Here is a 25,621-nt window from a genome sequence, read left to right as displayed (position 1 = left end):
GCTTTCACTGCCAGGCTCGGGTTCAATCCCTGGTCAGGGAATTAAGATCCTGCAAGCTGTGTGGTGCAGCCAAAAAAAGAGAAAAAAATCCAAGCATTTTTCCAATCTTTCCTCATCTCTTCTTTATTTTTTGTGTGTATTATTTTAAAGCAAATCCAAGATATCATGTCATTTAAAAAATTAATTTATTTTAATTGGAGGCTAATTACTTTACAATATTTTAGTGTTTTTTGCCATACATTGACTTGAGTCAGCCACGGGTGTACATGTGTCCCAGCTGGTGCTCTGGGACAACCCAGAGGGATGGGGTGGGGAGGGAGGTGGGAGGGGCGTTCAGGATGGGGGGACATATCATGTCATTTTAACTCTGAATACTTAGGTAGACATCTTGTAATTCAAAAGGGCATTCACTTTTTAAAAATAAATTTTTTAAATTTGTTTATTTTTGGCTATGCTGGGTCTTTGTTGTTGCGTGGGCTTTTCTCTAGTTGTGGCAAGCAAGGGCTACTTATAGTTGTAGTACGCAAGCTTCTAATTGAGGTGCCTTCTCTTATTGCAGAGAATAGGCTCTAGGCATGTGGGCTTCAGCAGTTGTGGCTCACAGGCTCTAGAACACAGGCTTCAGCAGTTGTGGCTCACAGGCTTAGTTGCTCCATAGCACGTGGGATTGTCCCAGATCAGGGACCAAACCTGTGTTTCCTGCATTGGCAGGCGGATTCTTTACCACTGAGCCACCAGAGAAGCCCCAGGACATTCACTTTTTAATGCAACCAGCAGGCCATCTTCACAGTTAAGAAAATGAACAGTGACCTCTTAATACTATCCAACACTGAGTTCATAATCAGATTTCTCCAGTTGTCTCAAAACTGCCTCTGTTCTCATATCTCTGCTCCACTCTGCCTCCGCCCCCTTCTTTTCCCAGCTCATCTGACTCAGTCTCCACTCTGTCCCCACATGTCCTTTCAGTGTTGGTCTCTAATTTGGGGGCTGCAGGCTTCTCTCCCTTCCCATAGCCTCCTCCAGCGTGGAGAGCCGAGTGGGTGGAGAGAAATGGGGCTGTCCTCAGGGAGCTCCCAGGCTGGTGGGCCCAGACAGTGGGGCCGGGTCCTCTTGTTGGAGAGGCTGGAGGGTGGGTGCGACTTGGGGGTGGCCCTTTGTCAGGCAGCTCCCTGGTGGAGGCATGGCCTCGGGTACCCAGCAGACCTCCACCCCCTTCCACTGTTTCCAGGAGGACACACGGGCTCAGCGGCAGCGGCTACAGAAGCACCTGGCTGAGCATCTGCGCCAGACCTGGGGCCGGCCAGGGCCCCCCCAACAAGCCCGAGACCTGGGAGAACTGCTGCAGGCCTCGGGTGCTGGGACCAGGCCTGGTGCTCCCAAAGGCTCCCGCTTCACACATTCCAAGAAGTTTACCTTCCATCTGGTAGGTGGGGCTAGGGCATGCTGATGGCACCAGGGTTGCTGTAGGTATACACACCACACTCTCTCCACACAAGAGGCCCCTGTTCCCACCAGACCTGCCTGCTCCCCACTGGGGTGGGTACCCAGAGGAGTCCCTGGCTTCTTGGGAACTTCTGTGGAGAAAGGGTCCAGGGGTGGGAGCTGTGTAAATGTGTAGGACTGCTCTTTGTGTAAAGCTCAGCTTTCTCTGGAGAGTTTATTCTGGACATCTCTTCTTGGATGGTCACCCGGAGGGGCCCTCACCCCTCTCATGGGCAGGTGGGCAGGAGCTGTGTCAGGGTCAGGGAGATTTTTTATAAGCAAACACTCCAGTCTAGGGTCACAGAGAGTGCCTTGATCCTCACACGTATTCCGACAGCCATCAGTGCACTGTACATGAGTACTGCTGGGAGGGCACCGACAGGAGGTTGAGGTTGGCTGTAAGGGACCGGGCCTTCCCACAGCGAAGATGCTCCTTCCTCCCTCCCCAGGAGCCTGAGGCCCAGGCAGCCCAGGTGTCAGATGTGCCGGCCACCTCCCAGCGGCCTGAACAGGTGAGCAGAGCAATGGTGGGTGGGGCGGTATCCTGGGCCCTTGGCTGTCTACTGGGCCTGACACCCCCACCCCGCCTGGCCTGTGTCTACCAGGACACATGGGCAGCCCAGGAGCAGGAGCTGGAGTCTCTTCGGGAGCAGCTGGAGGGGGTGAACCACAACATTGAAGAGGTTGAAGCTAACATGAAGACGCTGGGAATCAACCTTGTGCAGGTGAGGGTGGGGGAGGGGCTGCCCACTGAGGTCGGGCCTAGGGGGCTTAGAGGGACTTGTGGGGGCTGAGGGTACTCTGTAGAGGTCTGCAGATGTCAGAAAGGTTCATGGAAGCCATTGGGGACCTGTGGGACTCTTGAGGGTTCAGGAGAATCGGGGGGAGTGGGAGCGGGGTGCGGAACCTGTAGGGGTTAGAGGTGCCTTGCTGTCTGTGAGAGTCGGGAGGGGTGTGACTGTCCATGGGCACTGGAGGGGCCTGTGGGCCTCCTCGGGGCTTCCAGGGGAGTCAGTGTTGAGGTCAAGGAGTCAGAGGGGTCTTCTGTGGGTGCCTGTCTCTGCTTGTATGTCTCTGTTGCTATTGGGAGGGGTCTGAGGGGCCTATAGGGGCATGCTAAGTCACTTCAGTTGTATCTGAATCTTCGTAACCCCATGAACCATAGCTCCTCTGTCCATGGGATTTTCCAGGCAGGAATACTGGAGTGGGTTGCCATGCCTTCCTCCAGAGGATCTTCCTGACCGAGGGATCGAACCCCCATCTCTTGCATCTCCTGCATTAGCAGGCGGGTTCTTTACCACAAGCGCCACCTGGGAAGCCATAAGGGTTAGAGGGATGTATTATCATCTGTGGGGGTTGGGCCAGGGCTTTCCAGGCCCACTCCTGGGCTCCCCCACTGACTGGGAGTAAGGGTTTCTGGGGTGCCAGGTGGAGACCGAGTGTCGGCAGAGTGAGCTCAGCATCGTGGAGCGTGAGCAAGCCCTGCGTCTGAAGAGCCAGGCAGTGGAGCTGCTGCCCGATGGGGCTGCCAACCTCGCCAAGCTGCAGGTGGGGCTGGTGCTGAGGCTGGGCTGGGAGGGTTGGAGTTGAGCGGGCCCAGCCTCTGTTATCTGCAGCCCCCCTCCCACCATCACCCTCTAGCTTGTGGTAGAGAGCAGTGCCCAGCGGGTCATCCACTTGGCGGGTCAGTGGGAGAAGCACCGGGTCCCGCTCCTCGCTGAATACCGCCACCTCCGAAAGCTCCAGGACTGCAGAGAGGTAGGTGGTGGGGTCCCAGACCACGGGTGGGGCAGGTTCAGTCCCTCCCTAGGAGGCTAGTCCTGTGCTCTGCCTCACTACCCTCTCTCTGTGGGACCCTGGCAGCTGGAATCTTCTCGACGGCTGGCAGAGATCCAGGAGCTGCACCAGAGTGTTCGGGCAGCTGCCGAAGAAGCCCGCCGGAAGGAGGAGGTCTACAAGCAGCTGGTAAGACCTGTGGAGCTTCCCTGATGGCTCAGACAGTAAAGAATCCACCCGCCAATGCAGGAGACATGGGTTTGATCCCTGATCTGGGAAGATTCCCTGGAGGAGGAAATGGCAACCCACTCTAGTATTCTTGCCTGGAGACTCCCCATGGACAGAGAGCCTGGCGGGTTACAGTCCATGGGGTCGCAGAGTCAGACATGACTGAAGCAACTGACCAACCAACAACCAAAGACCTGTGTGGGGGCCTTGGGTGGCTCGGAGTGGGGGAGGTGTGGGTCCAAGAGGAACACCCGCTGTCTCTGTGTAGGTGTCAGAGCTTGAGACCCTGCCCAAAGATGTGTCCCGGTTGGCCTATACCCAGCGCATCCTGGAGATTGTGGGCAACATCCGGAAGCAGAAGGAAGAGATCACTAAGGTACACCACTGTGGCTGTGGAAGGTGGGTCACGCAGGCAGACATGCCCAAGGGCAGGATGTGTGTTGAGGGTGACACAGGGACCTCACACCCTATGGAAGGCAGAGCTATCTGGCCATACTTGGCACAGCACAGCCCCACATAGTCCATTCCAGCCACCCCTGAGCCTGTCTAGATGTGACAGCATGAATATGGCCTCAGCTGGCTGGCTGCCTGTCCCAGACATGGGCTCACGGGTACCCTGGTCTCTGCCAGATCTTGTCTGACACAAAGGAGCTTCAGAAGGAAATCAACTCTCTGTCTGGGAAGCTGGACCGGACATTTGCAGTGACTGATGAACTTGTGTTCAAGGTTTGGGGCAGGCTGGGCTGGGTGCAGGGGTGGGGTGGGTGGGCTTGGGCCAGGTGTGAGTCTTGTAGTTACACTGACGTTTGCGCCTGGCTTTGCCCCATGGAAGGTGAAGTCAGAGGAGTGGGAAGGGGTGGCCTTGTGGGGAGAAGGTGGGGGTGGGGTGGGAGCGGGGCAGGAACAGCCCACTGACACCTTCAAGATCTCCTGTTTCATCAGGATGCCAAAAAGGACGATGCTGTTCGGAAGGCCTACAAGTATCTAGCTGCCTTGCACGAGGTGAGGGGAAAAGTGTGCCTGGGGGCTGGCTGGGGAGGAGACAAATTTGGGTATAAGCCTTCCACTCCTGCTATCCCCAGAACTGCAGCCAGCTTATCCAGACCATCGAGGACACAGGCACGATCATGCGGGAGGTTCGAGACCTGGAGGAGCAGGTAAGGCCAGGGGATGGGAGGGCTCAGCAAGGCAGGCCAGGGGACAGAGGCTGTGGGACCAGACCTAGCCAATGGCTTGGGTCTTAGCCCTGCCTGTTAGTAACTGGTTGTGTGACCTGGAACCACCCAGTGGCCTGCTCTGACCCCCACCTTCCGTCCTGAGGGTCCTCATACCTGCCTCCAGGGCCATCGGCAGAGGCTTCAGCTTAAGTATGGGCTGGGTGATCCTGCCACACAGCCAAGGATGCTTCAGGTGGATGGGTGACATCTGCTAAGGCCCGGTGGTGGAACAGAGTAGGCTGTTATTGGGGCAGGGGGTGGGAGGAGCACAGTGGGGCCCTGAGTGGCTGCAGTGGGGTGTTGGCGGCAAGCAGGAACTGGGAAGGGGGCCCTGCGTGCTGAAGGGCTGCGGTTCACATTGCCTTAGATTGAGACGGAGATGGGCAAGAAGACCCTCAGCAACTTGGACAAGATCCGCGAGGACTACCGAGCCCTTCGCCAGGAGAACGCTGGGCTCTTGGGCCGGGTCCGCGAGGCCTGAGCAGCCCCACCAGAGGTCTGCCCCCGGCCTCAGGCAGGGATATGGAGTGCTGGTGGCACTGGCCCTCGCTATGCCCTCTGATTACCATCCAGTTCCTCCTGCTGCAGCCTTGGCCCCAGACCCTCGCCCACCTCACCCCGACCCTTATCTGGGGCAATCATCCAGAGTGTGGGAGCTTGGCTTCAGTTTATTGTGGAGGGCATGGGGCGGGGGTTGGGGTCTTGGATCTCAAATAAATGAGGGGCTCTGTCTGCAGTCAAAGCTGAGGCATGGAACAGGGTGCAGGGCTCAGGGTGGGGGAGGGGTGGGTGGCAGGTGAGACACTGGATACATTTGGTGAGTTGGTGTGTGTAGCCCTGGGCATCTGCCTGGGACTCCGGAGGCCCCTCAGGGTGCTGTGTGGGTGTGCATGTGCACATGAGATGTGCTGGTGAGTTCAGAGTCTGTGTGACCAAGCATGTTTGTCGGGAGCCATGCGTTACCGTGTGTGACCTGCGTGCATGCGTCTGGGTGGCTTTCTGGAGCCTGACTTCCTGAAGGTCCTGAGGCTGCTTCTGTGCTGTTGTCGGGGCCTGCCTCATGTGACACTGCACCTGTGGGCCTGGAAGCCAGCTGTGGGTATGTGCTTTGGGGGACGTGGGTTGACTGTGTGTGGGTGTGACTGTGTGACTGCAAACTTGAGGTGGTGTGAGTGTACTGAGGCAGGCTCTTCATGTTTTGGGGGTTTGTATCGAGTCCAGGGGACAGGATTGTGACTCTTATGTGTCCTTTTCCAGTTCCAAGGTCAACTGTGAGTGACTGAGGCAGGCTGTGTGTGTGACTGGTTGTGAAGTCTCAGTTTGGCTGAGGAGCCCGTCACAGGGGGCTGGGGAGTGGGTGCAGGGCTGGGCCTGGGGTCCCTCTGAGCATCCTTGGTGCAGAGCATGTGATCCAAGAGGGTGGTCAGCTGGGGAGTGGGGTCCCTGACTGGCAGGACAGTGCACACCTTACTTCTTGGTCCCTGTGGGCATGTCCAGGGCTGGTCACCCCTGCCCCCAGCCACTTCGATCCCCTCCCCTGTCCTCCTTTCTCTTCTTGGCTCTGAGATCAGGGGCCAGGTGTGGGGTTGGAACACCTGCTGGGCCTCTGGCTCCTCTTCTTGCGGAACTCAAACTCATCCACGGTCCACACAGCCCCCTTCTCGCTCTCCACGCGTACAAAGCACTTGTGCAGGCTCAGGTTGTGGCGGATGGCATTCTGTGCAAGGAGGACCAGCCAGCCAGCCGGGCCAGGGCCAGGGGCGTGGGGGGATCAGGCAGTCATGCACTGATGCCAGCAGTGCCCACCCCAAACTGACCTCCTGCCCTTTTACAGCACGCCTCCAAGCCCCCTCCCAGGCCCACCTGTGGTGGCATTTGAGGCCCTCCCAGCCACTGCCCCATCCAGAGGAACTCACCTTCCAGGTGGCCGGGTGGTTTCTGAAGAAGGCAAACATGCGTGTAAACCAGTGGTAGATCTCGTTGAGTGTCCGCTGCTTCTCAGGAGCCTCCAGGATGGCCTGGAGGTTAGGGGGTGTGTGGGTGAGGGGAGCTGCTGCCCCAAATGCAGCCTGACAGGGGCACTGGCCCACCTTGGGCTGGCCTCTGACCTGAGTGGAATTGTGGGGACAGGGGAAGGGAGGGAGATGGTGAGGGGAGACGGGTCAGAGACAGGGTTAGAAGTGGGGTGGGGGTGGGGCTGGGATGGGGTTAGGTGAAGGATCAGGGCTGGGGTTGGAGTGGCGTCAGGTTCAGGGTCAGGGCTGGAGTGAATTTAAATTTCTGGGGTGGAGTTGCCCGGTGGAGCTCTCGGGATGGGGGTGGGATGAGATTTCAGGGATTAGGAAGTATAAGGGCCAGGGGTGGGGTACAGGTAGGGGTTTGGAAGGAGTAAAGGGCCCGGCAGAGTTAGAGGTCAGAGAAGTGACTGGTTAAGGGTCAGGCTGGGGATGAGCTGGGGTGAGTCAAGGTGAGGGGTGGGATGACGTGTAGCATTAGGTCAGGAGGCAGAGATGGGCCTCGTTATTTTGTGTGTCTGGATTGTAGTTAGGTCTTGACTGTGTGTGGTCATTTAGGGATGGGATTGGGGGAGTGAGGCTGAGGGTCTGGGAATTTGATCCGCTTGGATTTAGGAATGGAATTGCATCAGGGGTCAGTGATCATGGCTGCAGTGAGCCTCCGGGTTTGGATGGGGTGAGGCAGGTGAACGAGTGGCGTTGTGTAGAGTTAGGTGTGGGCCTGGGATGAAGGTCCAGGTGGGATCTGGTGAAGCCTTGGGGAAGGCATTAGGGAGATTAAGATGAAGGGGTTGGGATGGGGTGAGGTGAAGGGTCAGGTATTACAAGGAAGGGGTTAGGGATGGGGTCTAGCGGGGGGATGTCTTGACAGACTGGGGTACGTCAGGGCTGAGGAAGGAGTTAGGGTGAACCTGAGGTGGGCATAGGAGAAGGGGCAGAGATCAGATTAGTTTGGGGGCCCAGGGGGCAGTTAGGCATGGGGTTGAGGTGGTCGTTAGGAAAGGAGTGGATTTAAGGCCGGCTCTTGGCTTGCCATGGCTTGGATAGCAGTTGAGGTGTGGGTTTGGGGTGTAGATGGGGGATCACATCTAAGGCATGGGTTTATTCACACAGGAGCCCCCCTGGGGGTGTTCGGTGAGGGGAAGGTCCTCCACCCCAGCCCTCTCTTCCTTCTCCTCCGCCTGGCACCCCGCTTACCCAGCGGATGAGGGTGGCATAGGTGAAAGGGGGCCGCATGTTGTGGAACTTGAAGTAGTCCATGTTGTGGAAGAACTCTGTCAAGAGGTGGGGAGGGATCAGGTGCCATCTGGGAACTCCTCACTCCCTCTCCCACCCTATGCTCTCCACCAGCTGTGGAGTCTGCATGCCTGAAATCCCACAGTGTACACCGCTTTCCAGGATCACAACCACTGTTGGCTAAGCACTCTACGTAAATGATACCATTTCCTCTTTACACTGCTCCCACCACTATAGGGCTTATTCTTCCCAAGGTTTAAAAGTAGTAACTTCCACACCAAAGGGATGTAACTGGTTAAGTGGCGGGGCCAGGAGGGCACTCAAAGGTCCTGATCCCTGTTAAACCCATAGCCCAGACCTTGTGGATGGCAGGGCAAGGTGAGCTCGGCAAGTCACCCTGCTTTTTCTTGGCGGTGGGGAGACAGAGTCCCTGGGAATTACTAAGCTAGCTCTCTCCCTCCTGATGACCAAATGCAGTGAGAAGCTGAAGCTCAGAGTGAGTGAGTCCCAACCTCCAGGGAAGACAGGGCTAGACATCTGAGACCACAATGGGGGCTTAGAGGCCATGGAATTCCAGAAAGGAAGCTTTTGCAAGCAGTTGCCATTTCCTAAAGGCTGGGTGGCAGTGGTAGGGAAGAGTGGTCCCCTACCTTGTACCAGTTAGGGAGATGAGGGGTCGGGGGCACAGTGTAGGACACGCACCACCCTTACCTGGGAATGTGCTGTTTCCATGGCTGCCCCAGAGGTGCCTCCGCACGGCAAACAGGCCATCAGGGGCCTCCTGGGGTCCTGGCCAGGCCGGGACGGTGGTGCCTGGGGTGCCAGTGGCTACGATACAGCAGGAACCCTTGTCAGATGATGCCTGGGAGAAGAGGGAGGGGCTGGTGACCCAGAGGCTTAAACTTTCCACTTTAGTTTTAAATAAGTGTTTTTATTAACAAAAGCAAGAGTGTCCTCAATTCCACTCTGATGTAGAATCCGACGAAGCAGCACAAACCATATTTATTAGAGTGGAGGTGGACAAATGGGTGTAGAGCACCAGTGATGGGGCCACAAGCTAGGGTTGAATTGGGCTCTTCTGCCACCCAACTGGGACCTTGGGGAAGTCACCCAAGCCTCCCTGGCCTCAGTTTTCCTCATCTGTGAAGTGGGGATGATAGCAATACCTAACCTCACACAGGCATCATGAGGAATTAAATAAGGTAACATCACCAAAGTGCTCAGAAACAATGCCTAACACCGAGGGCTGGCTTCTGTATGATCGCTGCAGGTGCCCAGGGCCTGGCACTTTGTTTAATGTTCTGCAATCATTATTTTGAAATCCGAGCCCTGCGATTTCATTTTGCACCAGGCCCTGTGAGTTATATAGGTGGTTCTGCCAGCAGCACATGGTCTGTGTTCAGTGTTGGGTGATTTGCTGTTGCTTTGCTAACTCAAGATCATGATGCCTAGGGATCTTAAGATCAGAGAATTTGTAAGCAGAAAGCAACAGATTCCCAGGTCTGGGTATGTTTGGAGCTGAGGACAGGGGCCCAGAGATCCCAGGACCTGGGTGCAAGGATAGGTCCCCTGCCCCCTGCAGGAGCCTCTCCCACTGCCCAGCCGTCCATGCCACCTGTGGGTCTGGGGTGGCTCACCGCAGATGGAGCCTTGGTTTGGGCCATCTTCCCAGCCAGATGGGCCTGCATAGCACCCAGCTTCTCCTTCTCCAGCACCAGCTGTGAGGACAGGCACAGAGTGAGGCCTCGACCCGCTCTTTCTCCTCCACTTGTTTGCCCGGGCTGTGGTCTTCCCTGGGAGTGCCCTGCCCCCTTCCTTCAGGCCAGGCCCCTTCCTGGGTGAGCTTGGCTCCTGGCATGGGGTGGACTGACCATTTACCACGCCCCCACATCACCTGTTGCTCCAGAGATTGCACCACCTCCCTCTGGAGCAGACACTGCGCCCTGCCCTTCTCATCCAGGAGATGGTCTGCCTGGCAGTGCCTGGGTAGGGGGAAGAGTCCACGCGGGTGACCATGGTGGGCCCAGCCTTCTGGCTCAACATTCTGAGGGGAAAGGGCTCAGACTCTGGGAGGAAGGTCTCTTCAGAGTCTCAGCCTCCCTCCCCTCTGTTGACCTCAGTCTCCCTGTCATTCCTTCAACGCATGCCACTTGGCATCTATGGCCAGGGTGCCGGAGATGACGATGGATGGGGAGTGAGCTGAGAGCGGGCCAGGTAAGTGAGAGTGGGAAAGGCATTCCAGATGGAGAGGACAGCCTGTGCAAAGGCCTGGTCATGAAGACAGGATGCACTGAGTTGCCACTGATAGTTGGGTATGGTTGGAGAAGGGGGTGGGTGTGAGACAGAAACAGAATGTGTATGTGTGTGTGATGGGGCTGAGAGGAGGCAGCAACAGCCACTGTGAGGATCTGGGACTTCGGGGATCAATAAAATCAGGCTGGTGTGTTGGCATGACAGGGTAGCAGGGCAAAGCAGTTAGGAGTGTGGATTCTGGAGCCTGGCTATTGCTCAGAAGCTGGGTGATCTTGATCAAGACACTTAACATCGCTGGCCTCAATTTCTTTGTCTGTAAAATGGAGGCAATCATAGCACACACGTCTATTGTGATGCCCCATTATACAGATGAGGAAATAGGCTCAGAGAAACTAAGTAATTTGCCCAAGATCAGAGCCCGTGAGTGATGGAGTCAGGCTGTGAACCCACAGTCTCAGCTTTTGCCTCTTTTATCTTACTCCCTATCAGGATAAGGCCTGAGCTGAAACCAGCACCCCCAGACCTTCTCCCACAAACTGCCCCCTACCCCTGGACCAGAATGGGCCTAGTGGGCCTGGCTCACTCACTTGAGGAAGTCTTCTGGCTCCTTGAAGACCTTCTCACATCCGGGCCACTTGCAGACACCATTTGCCAGCAGTGAGTAGGAGCCCTGGGGCACAGTCAAAAGGGTGCTGGGGGGACAAAGAGTGTCAGGGGCGGGGGTGGCAGGGCAGGGAGCCTTCCCAGCCCTGCACACTGACCTGTCTTTCCTAGGCATGCCAGGGCTTGGGAAGGTGCAGAGCAGTGCTGGCTCCCTGGACACCCACTCCAGGCTGGCCACGTTGATTCCTGCAGGGGGGACAGGGCACCTCTGGGTGCCAGGCTCTGAAGCTTGGCCCCGACCGGGCCTCTCGTTTTGAGCTTCCGACCCCCTCTGAGTTTAGCAGGCCCAGACTCCCGGGGGCTCTGTGGTCCCTAACCTCCAAAGCTTCTGTAGAGCAGCTCAAAGACTGTGCTGACATTTCGACTAACTTTGCAAAAGATCTGTGGTTCTGGGATTTTGACATTCTGCGTCTTTAAGATTCTGACATTTTTGAGAGGTTGGAGTTTCCAAGATGATAAGACCTGACCCCTCTGGCCCCCCGAGGGCCGTGATTCAGCAGCCCACACTGCTTTAGTTCAAGGATTGGGGGCTCTGGGGTTCTGTGGAGCTGCGGGGTACAGTGTTACCAGGTGGCAGGCCGGGCCGGGCCTTGAGAGAGAAGAGCCCTGTAGCAGCAGTGGGTGGCGGGAGGCTGATCATAGCTGGGCTGTCCAGTGGGCGCACCTGCAGCACAGGGGTCCGGGCATGGGCATCCACCGTTGAGAGCTGGGGGCACATGAGGGCTGTGGTTCAGCCTGGTCCCCTCCCCAGTTCTCCCGCCTGCTCCACCCTCCCTACCCATGCTGAGCTGGTACCTGGTGCACGAAGTGTGGCCTGTCCTGGAGGAGCGCCTGCAAATGGGGCGAGGGACCCAGCCGAGCTCCAGAGGGTGCCACCATGACAAGGGGTACTGTGGGCATCTGGGGGAAGGCAGGTGGGTGACATGCTATCCTTATGCTCGTTCTACACGTCTAATCCCTATACTCCTCACTGCAACCCTGCCTACTAGGTACTGTGACCATCCCCATTTTACATATGTGGAAACTGAAGCTCAGGGAGATTGGGTGACTATTTCAAGGTCAAGCCAGCTAGCAAGTTTCGGAGCTGGCTTCCATCCTGTCACCTTACCTCCGTGGGCCCCCAGCCCTTTGTTACATGGGGGTGGAGACACACACAGCTATGCCTGTGGGATGATGATGGGGTCTCCTCTCCTGAGATATGGGTTGGGAGGTCGGCGAGAGCCTCGAATCTCTGAGACCTGCTATGTGGGGACTTTCTTGGCCCTGTGACATCTGCATAAGTCACAGACTTGCCTGGGACCCAGAAAACCACTTCCTGTGCCCCGGCTGGGCCCCCCCTCCCAGTGCCACAGTAAAGGTCGGCACCTGTAGGCCCAGGTGCCCCACCCTGCCTGCCCTATCCTGGACCCTAGGTCTTACCTGCAGCTGTGATGGTGGCATGGGGTTCAAGGAGGAAGAGGAGGTGTGGGCCCCGCTTCGGAGATCCCGGCCTTGGAAAATTGTCCCCGGGCTCTTGGTGCCCAGCTGGTCTGAGGCCTTGGGTGCAGCCCTCCAGCTGGGCGAGGCTCCTGGGGATGGGCTGAGTACCAAGGAAGGGGCCAAGGGCTTGGCTGGCCTGGGGTTGGGCATTGGGTCCTTGTTCAAGGGCAGGCTGCAGGGACACAAGAAGAAGGAAGTTACATGTGTGCTGGGCTGTGCGTGTACGAAATACTTAACTGTTTGAACCATGCGGACACCCCCTCTGGTCAGAGCAGGCATTGGCCAGGGACTGTCCCAAAGGGACCCCAGCTCTGGTCACATGTGTGTGCATGTGCACGCACATACTTGGTGTCAGGGACACAGGTGTGCCTACTGTGTCTCCAAGCACACCCCCCCATGCAGACATACATAGACCGAGTACACAGCTTGCCCGCACACACTGGCACAACCCTGCTGGGGATTTCAGGCTGGTTTTGGGGGCTTCAGTCAGGGTAGATATCAGCACTTGAGCAGTGGACTTCAAGCCTCTGCCCTCCTGTCCTCCCAGAACTGGGTACAAGCCACACAACCTTTGCTGACCCTGCTAGGACTGGGTTCTGATTTTCTCCTGGGAGCATTGTTACCCCAGTGACTTGGGCATATTTGGGAGTAAGAGGGGGGCATGGACTCAAAAAATCCCTCTGGCTGCTGTAAGAGGGGGATGCTCCAGGGAGGTGAGGGCAGAAGTAGGGGGAATAGTGAGGAGGCTACTACAATAGTCCAGGGCAAGCAATAGTCCAGACCAGGCTGATGGCAGTGGAGATGGTGAGAAGTGGGTGGATTCTAGTTATGTTTTGAAGGTGGAGTCAGGAGAACTGGATGGCAGCTTGGATGTGGGAAGTGAGAGAGGGCGGGTCATGGTGACTTATGGGTGTTAGCTGGGCAGCTGGAAGGACAGAGCTGACATGACCTGAGATGGGAGAGACATAGGGGAGCAGGGTTGGGGGGTCATGATCCAGGCGTGGAGGGACATGGAAAGTCTGGCATTAGATGTGCAAGTGGCAAGGCTGGGTAGGAGCTGAGTGAAGTCTGGAGCTTAGGCGGGCATCTCTAAGATCATCTCCACACTCCCACCCTGCACAGAGCTGGCAGAGCAGGTACCAGAGAGGAGGAAATACAGATTCTCTTGAGCCAGGGCTGGTATAAGCTCCTTGACTTGGCTCCCACCAGAGTTTACCCCAATCTCTGCTTTGCAGGCCTGCCTCCCAGCCATTGCTCATGCTATTCGACCTACCCAGAATGCTTGCTCCTCTTCCTGTATGCAAGCCCTGTCCAGAAAGTCCTCCTAAATGGCTCCAGAACCTTACACTCTTCGCTAGGCAGGGCTTTGGTTTCTCAGATTCATGTAATCCCAGTCTGAGAGGAAGCCAGAACTGGAAGGGACTGCCAAGTCCAACTTCCATGCTGTGAAAGTGGCTAACCAGGTACAGTGTCCCACAGCCCCATGGTGACTTGAGAACTCTACTTTCTCCAGAAAGTGTGTGCGTGTGTGTGTGTGTTCATGTCCCAATCTCACCCCACAGCACTGGGATGGGCACAGAGCTGCTGAGAGCAGACCTGAGGAGTAGAAGGGAGGGTTCTGAGGGGGCAGTAACCCCTTTTTTCCTTTGCTGTCAGCTCAAAGTGGGTGTCAGAGCTATGGTGCTGAAGGAAGTAGGGGTAAGAATCCAGGTATTTAAACCCCTAGTCTTTCAGGGGCTTGGACATTACTGCCTGAGAATTAAGAGCCTGGGTCTATGGAGGCTCAGAACAAGGGCCAGAGAGTGTTGAAGACCCTGAAGACGTGAGTGAATGAATGAGTGGATGAAGGCAGGCAGAGATCACGGTGAGGCTTGAACAAGCCAAGGGACATCAGGCTGCCAGCAAACCATCCAAAGCTATGAAAGATGCATGAACAGATTCTCATACCCCTACGAGGAACCACCCCTGCTAACACCTTGATCTTGGACTTCGGCCTTCAGAACTGTGCGACAAACCATTTCTATTGTTGTAAGCCACCTAGTTTGTAGTACTTTGTCACAGAAGACCTGAGCAAACCAGTACCGATTTTGGTGGATGCATGAATGTTTCCCAGCACTCTGGCCTACTCCACAAGGCTAGCTTGTGGTCGGTTCTCCAGTCGCCTGGACCCTTGTCCACAGCATGTAAGAAACCACTTCCCCAGGTATATCTGGAACCACCTGAGTCAGGGCAGCATAGATACATTCTCAGAAAGGGGCCGTGGATATGGTCTGTCTGGTGGTGGGGTACCTGGAGGGCCAGACTGGGCAGCCGGCTTCCTGCACTGTCTGTTGGGGCGTCCCTTTCTGACTATTTCTCAGAAGCCACATGGAGGATGTTTCTGGGACACAGATTGTATTTTCGTATCGGGGTCTGCATCTGAGCCCTGCTGTCACGGCCCCCGACTTCCCCAGATATTTCTGCCATTGACGTCATGGCGGCCGGATGCACTGGGCTTCATCAGTACCAAGGAGGAAAAGAAGGGGGCAGGTACCCCACCCCACGGGTTTCATTCCGAGAATTGGCCATCCCGTCCTGCAGCTGGTTTGGCCCAGGTGTGGTGATGTGGGTGCTGGCGGATGTGGTAAGTGACATCCATCTGGCCACCATGACGAACCCTGGGCCCTGTAGACCTGGCCCTTCTTGGGCCATGGAGAGGCCCAAGGTTTGATGCTTGGGGAGTGCCATGCAGACCCCACAGAGACTGGGGCCCTCGGAGTCTTCAAATGGTGCTATGCGAGAACCTTAGAATCATAGAACGTTATTTCTTAGATTCAAAGGATCCCAGAATCTCAAACCCACAGACTCTGTGGAGTCCATGGGCTCAACTTCTCAGTATGTGAAGGCCAACGTCCCTGGTGCCCAAATTCACTGGAACTTCCTGAAGTTCACAGTGCCTCCTGCCTACCAGGCCTGGAATTGCAGCAAGCCTCCCCTCGGCCTCCCTCCTAAGTTCTGGGAAAGCAGGAAAGTCAGAATCATCCTCTCTGCTTCCCCCAGCCTGGAACCAGGCTCTGACACTAACCAGCTGTAACTGTCTTCAGGCTCATATGTAAATTGAAACAGTAATAGTACCCATCTTCCAAATTTAATGCCTGCTAAATGCTTAATGAAATGTCAGTGATCAGTAGATGGACCCGTGAAGGGTCTGTCTTCTGGTCCATTCTGGGACAAAGCTCCCAGACTCACAGCCACTCTGCCAGAGATGGGGGAGGGAAGAAAGGGGACGTTGAGGCCAGCACACCTTTGGCTAGGACCTCATGGGAGCAGGAAAGGCCCTGGTTTTTGCCAGTAGAGAGTGCACCATCAGGCTCTCTGGAGGGGCTCCGGGATAGAGTCCCAGGGACCAATGCCAACTCTGGGGACATGGCTGAGCCCTGTCCACAGCCAGACTCACAAACAGACCAACTTATGTCCCTCTAGTATCACCACCCTCTGGCCATGAGGCTTCCTGACTCATGGGGCCCTGGGACCCCACCCAGCCTAGCTCTTGTGAGGCTGGCCCCACACTGTGACCCTAAGGGTCCAACTCGTGAGAGGGCTGAAGGGGGAACGGCAGCAGATGGGAGGCAGCCCAGGGTCCCCCTGTGCCTGTGATGGGTGCCGAGGAGTAGTCTGAGGCCTACAGTTGGGGAGAGACAGAGCCAGGGCCCCTCTAAGAGTCTCGGAATCTGAGCTCGGGTCTCAACTCTGCCACTATGTCTCTGTGAGGGCTTCATGGAGTCGTCCTGCCCATGTCCTGGCCTCAACCTGACCCCTCTGTATGCTGCGAAGGGGAGGGGTGTGGAGTGGATGAGGGCCAGTGGCCTTGTGCTCTGTGTCTGGGTGAGCGGTTAGGTGTCTGCAGGCCTTTGATTTGATAACTGCCCTTCTATCCAGGGGAATGGCTGGAGACAGGGATAGAGAGAGACAAAGAGAGACCCAGAGGACAAGAGCTACAGAGAGAGATGGGAGAGACATGGGGAGGGACAGAGAGACACTCGGAGAGAGAAACAAAGAGAATGAGAAAGATAATGAGAAAGGAGAGACAGTGAGGACTAAGGAACCCACAGGAGCAGAACGTCAAAGACAGAGAACAAGAGAGACAGAAACAACACAGAGATGGGGAGAGACAAAGAGACAGATAAGAGAGACAGAGAGAGAGGGAGACGGAGAGAGACAGAGAAAGAGATGCTCCAAGTAAGAACAGTTGTTGGTCTCTGGCTGGAGGAACTGATCCTTTGTTATTCCACAATAACAGAGGAATAACAAAGGGCAAGGTGCCAGGGCTTTCAGTGGGTGCTACATTGTAGCAAAGAGCAACAATCACAAAATGCTGTGGCCCTGGCACCAGAAGAGACACTGAGGAACAGAACAGAAGGGGAAAAGCTCAAATACAGACCAACATCTACAGGGAATGGAGTTGTGATGAATGTGGCATGTGGCATTTCAAATCAGGAGACATTTGAAAGAGACTGTTTAACAAATGTTTCTGGGATAATTAAGGGGACAATAAAGTTAATGACTGACCAGTCCATTTTCCCACCAACCCCTCCCTGCCCAGTGTGAAATGTCACCCTCATCATCTACCCTAAAATAAATTCCAGATTCATTAAAGGGATAAATAATAATATCTTATATTGATCTTGGGTTTATTGTATGCCAGGCCCTATGCTAAGCATTTAAGAAGGATGAGAGATTTAATCCTTGCAACCACCCTTTGAGGTTCGTACCATCACAGTACCAATGAGGAAATGAAGGTATAGAGAAGTTAGATGCCTGGCTAAAAATCACACAGATTGCTTGGGCTGAGGTTGGGTTTGTCCCAGACAGTTTGGCTCCAATACCCACACTCTTAACCTCTAAAGTAAATGGAAAAAATGAAGCCATAAAAGAGAATAGAAGCCAACACAGGTGAACATTTATCTCATTTTCAAGTGGGAAAGGACTTTCTAAGCATAAAACCAGAGACAGTAACCACAGAAGAAAAGACTAACCTCGTTGACAATATAAAAACATCATAAGCATCATAAAACAGCAGAAATAGAAAAACAACTTCAGCATATGATTGAGAGAGAATATTTGCTGTATATGTATGGCTGAGGAAAGGTTAATATTCTTTCATATAAAGAGCTGTGATACATCAATAAATTAAAATAATGAACACCCTATTAGGACTAAGGACATGACCAGACAACTGGGGGGGGGGGGAGAAGCACGAATGGTCAACAAACACTATATCAAAAGGTGCAAATTTCAACAACATGGTAATATTTTTATTACCTGTTATGTTGAGAAAGGACTAAAAAATGATAATACCCACCCATGGTTAGCTAAAGTAGAGGGAACATAAAACAGGACAACCATTTGGGAGAACAATTTGTAGAAAGGGTCAGAAACCTTAAAAATGCACAAACCCTTTGCCCTAGCCACTCGACTTGTAGGAATCTGAGGGATTAATCAGGGATGCTTATGGGAAAAAACTAGAAACAACCCGAATGTCCAAAAATCAGCACTTGGTCAAATCAGCTGTGGTTCACACCAATGTGAGGATAGTCTGGACAGTTATAAAAGATCATTTTATGTTGAAACATTTTTTCAGTGACCTAAAAAAATGCTCCTATTAATTGAATAAAGCAGAAACAAAATCAACAGGTAGCCAGATAGCATGATTCTAATTTGGTTAAAAAAAATACTAACAGTTAACACTCTGGGCACTTGCTAAGCCTGCAGAGACAAAATCACACTGACCCTGAATGATCTACTCTGTTACTGGACATGGATCCTGGCCACACACACACACACACCAGGTCCTAAGGGTATGACCCCGCAGCTAAACCATGGTTGACAATGGTGTGAAGTGCCCCCCAGGAGGCTTTCATCATGCGGTGCAAGCACAAGTTCATGTTAAGGGCTCAGCCCAACCCAACTCCTCTTTTGATCAGGGCAAACAGAATCGAAGCTCATTCTCGTAAAATGTAAATGTCCTTCTCAACATTACTTAACACACTTATTAACCGCCAACTGTACAAGGTTACGTGCTAGACGTTGGGGTGTGGGGAGGCAGGCAGGGAGAAGGCAAGACAAGTGAATAGGAAAGGTGGTGGGAGAGATGAAGGAAAGGAGGCAGACGGAGTGTGGTCAAGATGGAGGAGACAGCAACAGGGGAGATGGTCAGAGCCAGAGCGAGACAGAGGGATGGAGATTGTGCATTCCAGAGAAAGAGAAAAAGAGTAGGGCAGAGAAACATAAAAAGAACGAGACAGAGAGGGATGGGAGGTATCAAGAGAGAAGAGCCGAAGAGATGCCACAGACATAGTTAAAATTTCCAGTTTTACCCGGATAAAATTTCAAGTTGTTCAAAGCTCTGCAATTCATAAAGATTGGCAGTTGATATATTTAAAATATCTTACCCATCCACACATTGATCCATTTATTTATCTTTGCCTCTGCCTCAGCACTGATTAAGTGCTTGATTGATCAGTCTTCTGGCGTTTGTTATTACTATTATTACTGTAAATAATACCTTACCTGACCAGGACCACAGGAGCTGTGTGCGTCTTGACAGTCCCCAAGGGCCCCTGATCCCCTCAATGCCTACCTCACTGTCGTCTCTTCCGTTGTACCCACATCTGGTGGGGGAGAGTGGGGACACTCACCTTGGTGAACTGGACTGACAGAAAAGGATCAGCTTGGCTTGTGGGAAACTGTCACATATCAAAAACAACTTTGCTTTTATACCGAGAAGAAAAACCACGGTGTGGAAGCCACAGACCTCTCTCTTCTAATAATCCAATTTTTTTGATGAGTGTGTACGCTGATAATCACGGGGTGGGGGGGGTTCTCATAGTTTTTTTCTTCTCTCTCTCTCTCTCACTCGCTTGCTGTTTCTTCTCTTCTTGATTATGAGACTTAAACGGAAATTTTGAAATTTTGGGTTTTTTCTTTGCCCTTTACGAGTCATCTGAAAATATGATTTCTTCCCCTCACTACAGAGGTGAGAGGTATCAATGAGATAACAAGGCTCATGAGAAACCACAGTTTTTAAAACAATTGTGTAGAGTTAGAAAAAAAAGGGAAAAGAACTCAAATAAATCACAGGGGCTTCTAAGGCACATAGAGATGCCACTCCGTGAGTGAAGGCATATGTGAGGGTCTCCGAGGAAAGGGAGAGACGAACTACAGACTATGTGTGGATAGTAAATGCCAGGGAAAGAAATGAAATAGGGTTGCATTTCCAGAGGCCTTGCTCTCAGGCCTGTTTACCCTTAAGTGGAACTGACATGGTCATCACGCTTTTACTGCCCAAGGATGAGGAGATCTGGACATTCTTGCAACTCATCTTCTCACCGAGGGTGAGGGTCATAGAAGTTAATTCACCGAGAAAAAATGCAGGGAGTCCCTCCCTACCCCCTCACAAGTCACAGAATCCAAGAGTCTGGGAATCACTCCCAGAATCTACTGAACATCACTGAATGAGGAAAGGGAGAAAAGTCTTGCCTCATTATATCTCAGGGCCTGAGAACTCTGACCCAGAGGCTACCCTACCAGGAAGGTCCCAACCAGGCCCCAGTATTAATATATCCATCCTCACAAAGCCTGGAGAGGCCCATTGGGACAGCAAACTTCTCATGGTCAGGTACATCATGTTCTGATGCTTCTGAGGCCCTCAGCTTTTGTAATTTTCTACTCTGACAAATCCCGGTTTCTAAGGATTTAGAATTCCAAATATCCACCATCATCCCCATAGCTGACAGTTCTCTCAGATTTTCCATGTGCTAGGCACAGCACTGAACACTTCTCACAACTGATCATGTTCAATCCTCACCACAGCCCTTGGAGATCCATCTGTCATCACTGCTGTTACACATATCTGGAAAACAGACATGAGGTAGTCCAGCAATGTGACTGGGATGACAGAGCTGGTGAATAGGGGCCCTGTGTCCCATTGGTGGTGGAGTTTGAAACCCCCATGTTTCCTTGAGCACAATGGTCTCACATGTTAAATTCTAGGCTGCAATGACAGGGAGGTTCTGAGATTTGGAGATTCTTCGGTGGGCTTGAAGGTTTCAGGTTGTCCAAGACTTGGTGGCTGCATTTCCTCACCTCAGTGAGCATTCCCTCCAATCAATGGTCAACAGGCGTGAGCAGCCTCCCAGGGGCTTCTCCAGATAAGCCATGGCTGAGACTCTGCCCTTGGCACTCCAGTGCCCTGCAGAGCCTAGGGTTCTGCCATCCAACGTCTACTCCAACCCATCTGCAAGACCGGCTTCAGGCATGGGGAAAAGAAATTGGGAAGAGCTTATTCACATGGTATAAGCCTCCTGTCTAAGACCCACCCCTTTACTTCTTTTTCTCCCCATCACCTCCCAAGTTTTCAAAAGAAGGAGAGCGTCTTTCCTCCACTCAGACTTACCTTTCTGGAAAAGCGCAGAGGGGCCTGGTGGCCTGGCTTTGTAAGACAAGAAAAAAAAAAAGTGAATAGAGAAAAAAAGACCTAAAAAAAAAAACCCAGCCAACAACAACAATAAAGAAAAAAAAAAAAAACACCAACTCTCCCTACCATTAGTTCAAAACAATTTCACTGGTTGAGGTGTTTGAGGTGGTAGGATATGTCTGAGACCCAAAGATGGCCCATGTGTGCTGAGCAGCCAGGGGAGGCACCAAGTGGGGTAAGGTCTCAGGCTGGAGGCCTTCAGGGATCCTGCATACAGCAGGAGCTTAAAAAATGTGGCATGTGGTTAAGAGCAAGTGATGGGGTGAGGAATGTGCTTGTCAGGAAGGAGTCTGACTTTACGGATGTCCCCTTGCTCCTTGTGGACTTGGGTGGTCTGAACTATATAACTATAAACCAGGTCAGTTCTAGAAGCTGAGGCCCCATTCCCTGCCCCAGTACCTTTGCCTCCCTCCTGAGAGAGGGGGCTCTTTTTTCCCTTTCAGAGTCCAAGGCGTGGGTTGTATCCTCCCCACAGGGCCCCTACCCATCCTCTTACTCTGTGAGAGGAGCACCAGAAAAGGAGGGAGAAGGCTGAGTGAGGGGTGATGCTGCTGCTGTTGGGGGCCAGGACTCGTGCACAGCGAGGACCAAGGAGTCAAGTGGGCAGAGGCTGGGGTCACCGCCTCTCTACACTGGACTACATCCTCTTGCAGAGGAGGCTTCGGTGGGAGAGGGGACAGGATTAAATAGAGAGGTTGGTGAAAGTCTGCAGAGAAGTGGGCCTTTGACAAAGATTTGAAGGAGGTGAGGCGGGGAGTCATGTGGATGATATCTGAGCAATTCCAGAGGAAATAGCCAGTGCTAAGATCCTGATGTGGGAATATGCCTGATCTGCTCAAAATATACCAAGGAGGTCCGTGTGGTTAGAGTGGTGCAAGTGAGAGAAACAGGGGTAGGAGGTGAGGTAAAAGAGGGTTCTGGGGGGAGGGGCACTGAACCATACAGGACCTTATAGCCCATGGTAAGGACTTTGGCTTTTACTGAATGAGCAGAAGGCCATGGGAGGGTTGTGAGCAGGGGAGAGATGTGAACTGTCATAGGATTTAACAGGATCCCTTTGATTGCTGAATGCAGAATGGACTGTAGGAGTGAGGGTGGAAGCAGAGGCATCAGTGAGAGGAAGGCTACTGTAACCCATGTGACTGGTGATGGTGCTGGCAGTGGAGGGAGTGGGAGAGGCGTATTTGGGAAATATAGCAGATGGAGAGCTGACAGGATTTGTTGAAGGATGGCAGTCTTAGACCAGACCAGGACACAGACGAAGTTGTTCCTGGACTACTTAACATCTTGAAATTTTAGGTGAGAAAAAAAAAAAAAAAAAGTTCTATCTTGTTTAAGCCCGTATTATTTTGTGTGGGTTTCCCTGTTATTTGCAACTAAACATATTAGTTCCTGGCCCACGACCCTATCCTGGACACAGACCTGAGGAGGGGAGCCCGCCGGGAGAACTGCCTTTCTCCTAGGGATGTTGTGAGTCAGAACCTTCCATACAGTGGGTGTTCAGAAAAATCCTCCCAGGATGGAGGGAGAATGTATGAATGGTCATGTTCAATGGACATAAGCTACAATTCTGTTCCCACAGGAGGCAGGGTTTCAAAATAAGAGTGGAAGGGGAGTGAGAGGAGTTCATTAGATGACAAGAAGGAGCGTTACTCTTGAAGGGAACAGGAGTAGAGACCCGAGACAGAAAGAAGGGAGGTGAGGCCACTGTGGGGTGTGGAGTCAGGCAAGAAAGACTGGGCTCTGATTTGTGATTACATTAGTCAATATCTGCCAACATGCCCAACCAACTCCTGAATGCACACAGTCATCAGTGTTTCTGAGCTGGAGTTAGAAAAAGCTAATCTTCCCCACAAAGCTCTGACTTTCATTTGGCCATTCACTCAAGAATGATGCCAAGTCTGGAGAATACTGAAGATGATAATCAGGGGCATTCTTGGCTAGTGAGTGGTACCGCTCAAGGCTCGGAGCTGAGTCGGGCAGGCCAGTAACTGCGACAGGAGAGGTCCGTTTTGCCTTCTTAGGTTTCACACGAGGATGCAATCTAGGTCTTCAGGGGCTCTGGGCATTCACACTCCTGGGGTAACGGAGTCACAGAGGATTAAGGAGAACGTAAATTCATCCGTCAGAGGTGTACTCTTCCTAAAGGCTGCCTACATTCTACAGATCAGTGGCATGATCACCCTACAGCTCAGGCGGCCTACGCACTGTCCTCTTCTCTGGCCTCCTTATTGGCTGTTCATCTCCTTCACAACACCTAAAACATCCCAGTTGGTTCTGCTCTTTGCAGTCCCGCCTCCGGGTCCTTCTACACTTCCTGGCTTCGGCACTGGTTCATCCAGTTCTAGCACTGCCCTTTGCGGTCTCAACTGCTTTCACTCTGGCTCCCCCATTGGCTACCCGGCAGCTCTTCCTTGCTACTTCATCGCCCACCCCATTGGCTCTTCCTCTCCCCTCCCCGCTGAAGCTGCTGACACCACTTCCTGTTCATCTTTTTTAGCCTCCTTATTGGTTACGTCTGCCCTGGCACCGCCCCTTAAAGGCATAGTGCACACTTACAAGACTCTCCATTGGCTCACTGACGCTATTAGCGTCATCCTTCCTTACATCACGGGCGCGCGGCTCCCCATTGGCTCCTTGCTGTCTCTCTTCCGTCCCACTACCTACGCAACCTACGGATCTCCTACTTTTCTGGCCTTTCTGTTCGCTCCCTGCTGCTCCCATCTTCTGTAGCCATTCCATTTTCCCCGCCACCCCTGCTCACACTTCCCCATTAGCTATCCTACGTCTGCTCTCTTCATCCCGGGCCCGCACCCCCGACGCATCCAGGCCTCTCCATTGATTCCTCGATCATCCCGCCTCCTACACCGCCCACTCTCGGGCATCCCCATTGGTTGTGTGCTTCCCCTGCACGCGCTTCATCGCCTACGTCACGCATGCGCGGATCCCCATTGGTTCTCTGCTATACCTGTCTTCGTCTCACCGCCTACGTCCCCCGTGAGTCGTAACCCGCCCCCGCGCTGGCCTTCCCATTGGCTGCCCGCCGCTTCAGGCCCTGCCCCCGCCGGTCCCGTCGCCGGTGCCGTCGGTGCCGCCGCCGCCGCCAATATGGCGCGCACGGCCCCTGTGGAGCCCCCGCTGCGGCATCCCGCGCCCCCCTCGCTGGCCTCGGGCGAGCCCCGCACCTCAGTAGAGGCAGCGGTGGCCCCGCGGAGGGTGCTGTTCGCCGACGAGGCCCTGGGGCTGCCGCTGGCGCAGCTGCGCCGCTACCGGCCGTGGGGCGGGCCCGGGGCGGGCAAGATGGCGGCGGCGGCCGGGCAAGATGGTGACGGCGGCGGGGCTGAGGACGACGATGGCGAGGATGGGGATGAAGGGGAGGAGGAAGAGGAGGCTTGCCTCGAGCCCTCGCCGTTGTGCCCCGTTCCCGCTGGCGGGGGGTTTTACCTGGTGCCCACATTTTCGCTGCCGCCCGCGCCGGGCCGTCTGGAGCGCTTGGGGCGCGTCATGGTGGAGCTGGAGGCGCTGCTGCCGCCTCCCGGAGCGGTCCCCGGGGGTGCCGGGGTGTGGGTGCCTGGGGGGCGCCCGCCAGTGCTGCGAGGGTTGGTCCGCGTGCTGAACCGCTCTTTCGAGAAGGTGGTGCACGTGCGGGCCTCACACGACGGCTGGGCTTCCTTCTGCGACCACCCAGCACGCTACGTCCCGCGCAGCCCGCCGGGGGCAGGAGTGGGAGGACCAGGAGCAGGAGATCCCATCTTGGATCTGGGCCTTGGCCTGGGCCCTGGCCAGGTGTCCGCCTCCTCGCCCGACGACGGTGGCCGCACCGACCGCTTTGCCTTCCAGCTGCCCTTTGCTGAGGGCGCGGGCGATGGGGCGCGCCTGGACTTCGTGGTGCGCTATGAGACCCCCGAGGGCACTTTCTGGGCCAACAACCACGGCCGCAACTACACAGTTCTGCTCCGGATTGCACCCGCTCCCATACCCACTGATGCTGAAGGGCTGCTCCAGCAGCAGCAGCTGGAGCCACAGCCCGAGTGCCAGGGCCCCGTGGAGGCTGAGGCCAGGCAGCTGAAGAGCTGCATGAAGCCGATGAGGCGCAGGTAATGTCTGCCAGCGCCACCTCCGCCAACGCAGGGCTGTGTTTAGGATGGAGGACAAGCATTCCAACAACCCTTAGGCCTGCTGTCCAGAACAGGGAGGAGGGCACGTTCAGTTAGTCAAAGAGTAATGGAGACCAAACATGTGCTAGGCTGTTTTAATTACTGGGGTTTCATTGATTTATTGAGGTCCACTGTAAAGCCCTGAACAAGACAGACATCTTCCCTGCCCTCAAGGTTCATACAAGCTTTTATAAGCGTGGTTTGAAAAAACCCACAGGTATATAAGATACTTAGGATAAGATTAACTGCTGAGAGAAAAGTAAAATAGAGTAAGGGGATAGTTTGGGAGGGAATAGCTGCTTTAGGCAGGATGTTTGGGGAGGGCCTTTGAGGGAGTGAATCCTGGATGCTGATAAAGAGTTATGTACAGATATGGGGAGTTGTAGAAAAGGGAACAGGGAGGACTTTCTGAGGAGGTGCTGTTTAAACTGGGCCCTAAATGATAAAGAAGAATAGCTATGCACATATGGGAGCAAGGGTGTTCTAGGGAGCGAGAACAGCAAGTGCAAAGGTCCTGAGGTGGGAATGAATCTGGTGTGAATGAAGAATAATGTGCTGGAGTGAAGAGAACTGCAGTGATATGGTAGTGTGGACCAAGGG

General features: G+C 54.0%; 3 protein-coding genes across 14 annotated transcripts in view; 2 read left to right on the top strand and 1 right to left on the bottom strand.

Annotated features, from left to right (window-relative positions):
* The window catches only part of CCDC22 (coiled-coil domain containing 22), a 14,828-nt gene extending 9,383 nt beyond the window's left edge, over positions 1 to 5,445 (top strand). Inside the window, exons 7-17 of the mRNA XM_004022084.6 lie at positions 1,229 to 1,423; positions 1,932 to 1,994; positions 2,088 to 2,207; positions 2,911 to 3,030; positions 3,124 to 3,240; positions 3,346 to 3,447; positions 3,755 to 3,862; positions 4,117 to 4,212; positions 4,429 to 4,488; positions 4,569 to 4,643; positions 5,071 to 5,445. Coding sequence (XP_004022133.1) covers positions 1,229 to 1,423; positions 1,932 to 1,994; positions 2,088 to 2,207; positions 2,911 to 3,030; positions 3,124 to 3,240; positions 3,346 to 3,447; positions 3,755 to 3,862; positions 4,117 to 4,212; positions 4,429 to 4,488; positions 4,569 to 4,643; positions 5,071 to 5,184 — 1,170 coding nt within the window. The 3' untranslated portion in view covers positions 5,185 to 5,445. The remainder of the gene's footprint in view (positions 1 to 1,228; positions 1,424 to 1,931; positions 1,995 to 2,087; positions 2,208 to 2,910; positions 3,031 to 3,123; positions 3,241 to 3,345; positions 3,448 to 3,754; positions 3,863 to 4,116; positions 4,213 to 4,428; positions 4,489 to 4,568; positions 4,644 to 5,070) is intronic.
* On the bottom strand, positions 5,352 to 23,728 carry FOXP3 (forkhead box P3). Of its 11 annotated transcripts, none has more exons than XM_060407206.1 (13): positions 23,424 to 23,728; positions 22,819 to 22,941; positions 20,784 to 20,819; positions 12,290 to 20,636; positions 11,666 to 11,770; positions 11,438 to 11,576; positions 10,795 to 11,056; positions 9,849 to 9,936; positions 9,592 to 9,672; positions 8,666 to 8,816; positions 7,916 to 7,992; positions 6,620 to 6,721; positions 5,352 to 6,420 (listed from the first exon to the last, which is right to left on the bottom strand). In XM_060407206.1, the coding sequence occupies exons 4-13, from the start codon at positions 12,626 to 12,628 to the stop codon at positions 6,271 to 6,273; spliced, it is 1,494 nt and encodes a 497-aa protein (XP_060263189.1). In that variant the 5' UTR covers positions 12,629 to 20,636; positions 20,784 to 20,819; positions 22,819 to 22,941; positions 23,424 to 23,728; the 3' UTR covers positions 5,352 to 6,270. The 11 variants fall into 11 exon arrangements, with proteins under 11 accessions (XP_060263189.1, XP_060263192.1, XP_042097466.1 ...); XM_060407209.1 differs by lacking the exon at positions 23,424 to 23,728 and having other exon boundaries at positions 10,795 to 10,899; positions 10,969 to 11,056; positions 12,290 to 12,521; positions 20,474 to 20,636; positions 20,784 to 23,085; XM_042241532.1 differs by lacking the exon at positions 23,424 to 23,728 and having other exon boundaries at positions 10,795 to 10,899; positions 10,969 to 11,056; positions 22,819 to 23,085.
* PPP1R3F (protein phosphatase 1 regulatory subunit 3F) overlaps positions 23,493 to 25,621 on the top strand; it is a 15,852-nt gene continuing 13,723 nt past the window's right edge. For both annotated transcript variants that reach the window (XM_012106715.5, XM_015104904.4), the window contains exon 1: positions 23,493 to 24,961. In XM_012106715.5, the coding sequence (XP_011962105.3) occupies positions 23,973 to 24,961 (989 nt within the window). In that variant the 5' untranslated portion in view covers positions 23,493 to 23,972. The remainder of the gene's footprint in view (positions 24,962 to 25,621) is intronic.

The sequence above is a fragment of the Ovis aries genome, chromosome X, assembly GCF_016772045.2.
Source record: "Ovis aries strain OAR_USU_Benz2616 breed Rambouillet chromosome X, ARS-UI_Ramb_v3.0, whole genome shotgun sequence".
Taxonomy (NCBI): Eukaryota; Metazoa; Chordata; class Mammalia; order Artiodactyla; family Bovidae; genus Ovis; species Ovis aries.
This window is presented reverse-complemented; position numbering and strand designations above follow the sequence as displayed.

What these genes read in the sequence shown, in the direction of transcription:
- FOXP3 (XM_060407206.1), bottom strand. Translation starts at nt 12,628, where the DNA reads ATGCCTGCTCTGACCAGAGGGGGTGTCCGCATGGTTCAAACAGTTAAG. An exon ending in TGGAAACAGCACATTCCCAG is followed by an intron (nt 7,993 to 8,665) that starts GTAAGGGTGGTG and finishes ACCTCTTGACAG; the next exon opens with AGTTCTTCCACAACATGGAC. An exon ending in ATGCCACCCTCATCCGCTGG is followed by an intron (nt 6,722 to 7,915) that starts GTAAGCGGGGTG and finishes CCTAACCTCCAG; the next exon opens with GCCATCCTGGAGGCTCCTGA.